The 6,977-nt window shown below is 33.8% G+C and overlaps 1 protein-coding gene across 3 annotated transcripts in view; it reads right to left on the reverse strand.

Moving 5' to 3' along the window:
* The window catches only part of LOC123715806 (cell wall protein IFF6-like), a 37,762-nt gene extending 33,830 nt beyond the window's left edge, over positions 1 to 3,932 (reverse strand). Inside the window, exons 1-2 of one of the 3 annotated variants that reach the window (XM_045671122.1) lie at positions 3,789 to 3,932; positions 1,009 to 1,042 (exon numbers count right to left, since the gene is read on the reverse strand). In XM_045671122.1, coding sequence (XP_045527078.1) covers positions 1,009 to 1,042; positions 3,789 to 3,821 — 67 coding nt within the window. In that variant the 5' untranslated portion in view covers positions 3,822 to 3,932. The remainder of the gene's footprint in view (positions 1 to 1,008; positions 1,043 to 3,788) is intronic. The other 2 variants (XM_045671125.1, XM_045671124.1) reach the window with 2 other exon arrangements.
* Positions 3,933 to 6,977: the final 3,045 nt, after the last annotated feature.

Consider the following 6,977-nt stretch of genomic DNA (forward strand, 5'->3'; position numbering starts at 1 on the left):
TAACTGAATTCGCTAATACGATAAACAATATTTTTTTACAGGTTTAAAACTCCTGTTAACGTTTAAAATCGGAGAATGTATACTAACACGAGGACTATCAATGTTCTGGCAAATAGCTATTTATTATTATTACATTAAAAAATTAAGTGGAAAGGCTGGCCCAAACAGGATAATAAGAAACGGAAAAGAAAGAGAGGACGCCTTCTTGGGCTGACGAGCTTAAAGAAGTTGGTTGAGATTGGGAGAAAAATGCTCAAGATAGAGAAAGATGGAGCCAGTTGGAGGACGCCTATACTCTAAAATTTAGTGTATCTTTTGTAAATATGGAAGCATGTTTCAAAGAATAAAGCAGGCTTAATTATTATTATTATATTCGTACGGACTACACCTCTGACACGTCTCATCGTGATGATGAAATTAATATCTGATGCGCATCTCCCTCATCAAGGGTCTGCTAAACGGTAGTGTATATTTGTTTGAGGATGATTCCCTGGATTAGTTAAACTATTGCGTATTCTCTTACATACGGGATTCGAAGTTCACGCTAAGTCTCGACTTTTACTAAGGCCTAATGAATATTGTAGAAAGCACTCAACGATAGACGATTGTTGTCCAAGCATTTTATATTACATATTTAGAATTATTTATAATTTTAAAACTATTGATTGTCCAAAAGCTCTATATATTTGTGAATGTGATTTTTACTTGAATATTAACAAATTGTCATTGTAAAAATTATTTAAGTTGCCTATGACATTACTTATGGGTTAATGTCTGATACTTCAAGTATATAAGTACTTCAAGTAAGAAGTAAGTACTTCAAATAAATTAAAATATTTAAAATATCACTGGTGTTAGACACCAATCGGTGATCGTTGAGGTGGATAATTGACAATTGACATACCTGGTACATTGAAATCATTGAATTATTTAATTTAAATAATTAAATTGTCAATTTGTTTCCTAACTGGTAAAAATTATTTAAAAACAATATTAAATTTTAATTACCTTGAGGAGCAGCATGAGCATGCATCTCTGCTATCTGAAATAAATAACAATAAGAATCGTAAAAAATTTCACCATAATACTATGCATCGAAGAACAACATTGCTAGGTTTGATTCCTAGAAAAACTATATCTTTTTCACAGTAAAGACAAAAAGGTTAATCAGCTTGTCATATTAACAAAGAATTCCTATATTTCAATTATCTTCTAGAAGACTTTGAACAAAAATATTGCCAACGCGATTATGCAATGGTCAATATCCAGTAACCAAATATCATCATTATCCCCATGGGGCCGGTGAAAGAACATTTTATGGTACCGGTATTGCTTAGAGGTAAAGCATGCGTTTTGATTATCCACAAAACATCTTATTCGATTACCAGGAAAACAATAAGTATTGATTTGGAAAGCACAGACTAGATAAAACAGGGAAACAGATAAATGCATCATCCCGTATACTTTGAATCAAATTAAATTAATTGAAAGTAAGCCTTTTTATTTCTTTTGTAGCTACATACATCGCTAGAATTAAACGTATCTATTTTATATAATTCTAAAATAACACCCGAAAATTGCAAAACAAATCCTTTAAAGGTATTTTTTTGCCAACTTGGGACATGATTGCCATACATTTAAGATAGAAGTATTAGAACTTGGGCAATTCTGTCGCATAACGTCTTGTGCAGTATACGCAGATTTTTATTTATTTATATTATGATAAGCACGTATACAGAGTGTAAACATTGTGAATATAGATATACATACAAGTGATCATATACTGTACATGATCATCCATTGGGGCTTTTACCTTAGTTATCATTAATTTACAAAGAAGTTTCACTTCTGACATGTGTACTTTCTACGCACGCACTTTTTTTGTCTCTGCTTGTTTGTACTGTGGCGTAGACCTGCAGGCAGGAAGGTGTAGTTTTTGGTTTTTCCTTTACTTTTAGTTTATATATAAATAAATAATAAATAAAAATATATGACATCGAACATACTTATTGACTAAAATGAGAAATGAGGTCATAAATATACGATAATATACAATTGTTTTAACTCAATAAGTGTAATTTTACGCATAAATTCGCTAGAATTCTATTTTTATTTAACGAAACTTATAATATAATGGCAATGGGTCTTAGATTACTGCATATGTTCCGTGATCATTTCTAATAGGCATTTAGATGATCAAGCTTCTGTGCTTGACACACACCGTCGCTTTTTAGTTCTAAGGCATGTCGGTTTCCTCACAAGTTTTTCTTTCACCGTACGAGTGTGTGTTAAATACACACATAGATATAAAGTCCCTTGGTGCACATCCGGTATCGAACCTATAACCTCAGGAATGAGAGTCGCACGTTGAAACCTTGACCTTCTTGGAATTGACAGTTCGTAATGGACATGACCGGTAATATATAAAATTCTCGTGTCGCAATGTTGGTTCCCATACTCCTACGAAACGCCTTGACTGATTCTTATGCATATTCAGTAAGTCTGAGTATATTTTAAACCCCTAAGTGATAAGGGGTGTCCACCCCAAATTTTATTTTAATGATACATCATACAAAAATATAAACAATCCAATGTTCACTCTTCTATCACCAACTCCTGCTTTTTAATAGTCATTTTAATAATTTTAAATTTTTGTATCCCGCTCGATAATAAAATTATTATTATCACTTGGTAAGTTATCACTGGTCACCGGTGTCACTTCTCACCCAGTAGATAGCACGGAGTAGGGACAACGGAGATGGTCTCCTATTTCTCTCAAACAATAAGCCTTCTTTCACTCTCTCGACAGTTTTCGGCTATTTTAAGTGTTTATGCGTCAAGCGTAGTAGTGGAAAAGTTGTACTTTCTATTTATTAATTTGGGAAACAAAACAGATAAAAAAATAAAAAATAAAACATGAAATTAACACATTAGATATATCCACAAAAAGTTTCACTGATAAAAAATAAGATACAAAACAAAACAAAACATGAGCAGCACGAGCGTTATCTCAGTATAACTCTCATATCAAATATATTCTCAAGTAACTTTATTTTTTTTAATAACTAATATAATTAATTATTGATAGCTAATAAAATTATTCATTGTGAGTGTAATTCCCACGATCAGTTAATTAAGTGATTTACATAACCTCTAAAATACTCAACACGCGTTACGAGTTCCCGCAAACAACGGCTATTGAGTTGTAAGTATAAATTATTTTTATACGTATATTATAAAGAAAAAGATGCCACCATTTTAAATGGAAAGTTTTAAGGTGAAAATATATTAACAGACATATTATACCCACAGATGTGCGAATTCAATTTCTGATTAGATTAGCATTTGCCATTGACTATTAATAAATCCCAAGGCCAAACAATGTCTGTTTGTGGGTTAGTTCTCCTTTGAAAATTGTTGAAAACACCATGTTTTTCACACGGACGTTGCGTGCTCTCGAGTGGGTAAATCATCAAGTTTATTACCATTAGATAATGAATTAATAATATGAATAATTATTCCTTATGATAAATAAAAAAGAAATGGTGTTTTGTTTTTTTTTATATTTCCTCATCGTTCACGGCCCTCCACACCTTTCAATCAATTCAATACCACATCCTTGCACACTTCCAATAAGTTAGCTATTTTTTTCTACACTAAAATTCTCTAGAAATTATTTACATGGCAAAACAACGTTTGCTGGGTCAGCTAGTATATTATAAAAATATCGTTTCACGTGTCGTAATTTAAATATTACGAGATGAATTAATAAATATAAAATAACTTACGCTTAAAACGAAGAGCACGAAAGTAGGAATCATTTTGGTCTTAGGACCTTAGTATTCGTTAGAGACCGTAACCGAAACTGATTTGATCGCAATTATGTCGAGCTTTTATACGGATTTTGAGACAGAACAAACAAATAAAATTTTAATATGCGATAAGCTATCAATTGCTTGATAGCTGAAGTATCAGGTCCGATCACTTTTTTCTTATTTAAAAATGTTGAATTAAGTATCCACACAAATATATGTAGCTGATACGAAGTTCACCGGGTCATCTAGTTAAACAACAAAAAAATGGTCTGCATATTTTGTAAGAGACTTGTTAAGAAAAATTGGATAAAAAGCCTTTTGGAGCCTCAATACGTCCAGTATTGAGGCTCCAAAAGAACCATTTTGACATAAAATAAAAAGTATATAGATAAACTAATAATTTAAAAAAAGGTAAAAAGCTTAGTCGACAGTAGTAGGGATTTCCGGGTTCTGGCTCACTTCAAAGTTCCCGATGTGTGGGCGACACATGGCTGGCCGAACCTGAAAAAAAAGTTTGGACTCTTTCCCGACTAAACATGCCGTGCGCAGTCGATAGAACTCACTACCGAAGCGACATCTCTAACAGTTTAGCAGAGATAGCCTTCATAAAACCCTAGCTTATTACTCATCACCACCTTATCTGCTACTTATGAACTTCACCAAATTTCCACTCCTTATCTAATTACTGACTCAGTACGAATGCATCGTAATAGTTATCTACTTTCACTAGCCTAATGTATGGCTCTAAGTGAAAAATAAAAAATAAACTATACCTAACTTCCAACCTAATCTACAAAAAAAACAAACAACAATAAATATACCTAACCTACATTAACACCAATATCTATAATATAATTAGATGTAAGGGTTACATCGTTAAATAAAACATTTTTAATTCAGGTATTATTCTTTTATCCATTACATTTCTATAGAAATTTAGCAAATTCCCTTCGCAACTACCAGAACTAGAACCAAATGTCACTGAAGATAAATTGCGAGATATTTTGCAAAAGGAGTTATCTTCAATCCTCACTGTGACAATTAAGCGATTGGTGACATCGGAACTTAATAATCTCACTGAAAAGGTTCCAGGACACAATCTGCTTCCTGAATCGACAATTTGAGGATATAAAGTCTTCTCTTGAGGAGAACGATATCGCAATAGTAAATTTAAAAAAAGATAACGAGAGGTTAAAGTCTAATGTGACTGACCTAACGAACCGGCTAACTTCTGTTGCACTTCACGTCCGGGAGAATAACATTTTTTTTATATAATAGGAGGCAAACGGGCAAGAGGCTCACCCGATGTTAAGCTATACCGCCGCCCATAGACACTCACATGAGCTCCCGCCCAGACGTGAGAACAGTATTCCATGTGGAGTCAAATTTGCGCTTTATAGAGTTGCAAGCGGTGGCCCGGAGTGAAGTACCGTCTCGCCTTGCTGAGCACACCAAGGTTTTTGGAGGCTAATTTAGCCTTCCCTTCCAAATGACCGCGAAACTGAACGTCATTCGATATGTCAACGCCCAATATTCCAATGTTATCTGAGGCTTTAACATATTGATTAATGGGATCCCTGAGAATAGGTCAGAAAATTTATTTGAAACTGTCCTTCGTATAGCCAAGACGGTGGACTGTACCCTCACTCAAGATGATATTCAGCACGTAACAAGGGTTGCTAAAATAACTAATAACATTAACAGGCCTCGGTTCGTAGTAGCTAAGTTACGTAGCCCGCGTACACGTGACTCTGTTCTGGCTGCTGTGAGCAAATTTAATAAGAGGAATCCACAAGATAAACTGAATTCTTATTATCTTGATATCGGAGTAACAAATTAACCCGTTTTTGTATCCGAGCATTTAACGTCAGTGAACAATGCTCTTTACGCGGCCACACGTTTGGACGCGTTTTTACAAGAATAAACGAAAACTGCCAAGCCTTGCTTATAAAGAATAACGACACTATAAATCTTTTAACATAGTATAGTATATTACTGTTTTTTTTACGATGCTTAATATTTATTATGAAAACATTCAAGAGTTTGAAACTAAATCGGCAAACTTTCTCAAATGTTTGTCACCTTCTAATTATTTATTTATTAACACTTCCATACACTACAATATAAAAAAAATTAAACATAATTAAATCAAAAGGAAGGGAGGGCAACTGGCGGCCTTATCGCTTTCAAGCGATCTCTTCCAGGCAACCACTCTGAGTAAAGAGAAAAATAAATAAAAATGTATTAAATTACATAAGATCAAGTAGTGTAAAAATACATGTTATACACAGTTATTAAGACAAAACTAAACAGGAACAATAAAAAAAACAAAGTAAACTAAAAAGATGATACATTAAAAATTGAAAGTAAAAAGACACATAAATCACGATAATTTAAGATAAGTCTCACGTCAGTTAGTAGTTAGTAAGAAAGTTCGGGATACGATGTGGACAGGTAATGTTTGTACAGAAGAAATTTTAAGGAAGATAGAGAAGGAGCTAAGCGAATAGGGACGGGAAGTGAATTTCATAGCCTAACTGCAGAGACCTTAAAGGAATCGCCAAGAAAGGAGGAGTTATGAGATGGGATTTCAAGGGTATAGTTTTCGGAAGAGCGTAAGCTATAGTTATGGGCACCCAAAAATTTGAAATCATTTTTGAGATAGTTTTAGGGATAAGGAGTTTTAGGGTTGAACAGGAATATAGGAGATATAGGAATATAGGAGATGGAGAACATGAGCATCACGTCGCTGACGAATCGGTAACCGTTTACGGAACGCAGAGATATGGTTCTACTTACTTTAATTTTAAGATCGCTCTTACTGAAACTTGGCTGATATCTGGTATTTCAAACATGGAATTTTTTTGACAATAGATACACTGTTTGTCGTAGAGATCGTTCAAGTTCCACCAATATCAAATCGGATGGTGGAGGTGTCATATTGGGAGTCTCCAAAGACATGTCTTCTTTCAGAGTTGAGGCATGGGAATCGGATGTTGAGGACTTATGGGTCACCTTACATATAAATATTAATCAAATAATAAATATATGTGTAGTATATCTGACTCCTCCTGTAAAGATTGGGACTTTGACACATTTTTTAGACAGCATTGACAGAGGTTTGAACTTAAGCGATGATGTCATTATTCTTACGAGAACTTT

Source organism: Pieris brassicae, chromosome 10 (assembly GCF_905147105.1).
Source record: "Pieris brassicae chromosome 10, ilPieBrab1.1, whole genome shotgun sequence".
NCBI classification, from domain to species: domain Eukaryota; kingdom Metazoa; phylum Arthropoda; class Insecta; order Lepidoptera; family Pieridae; genus Pieris; species Pieris brassicae.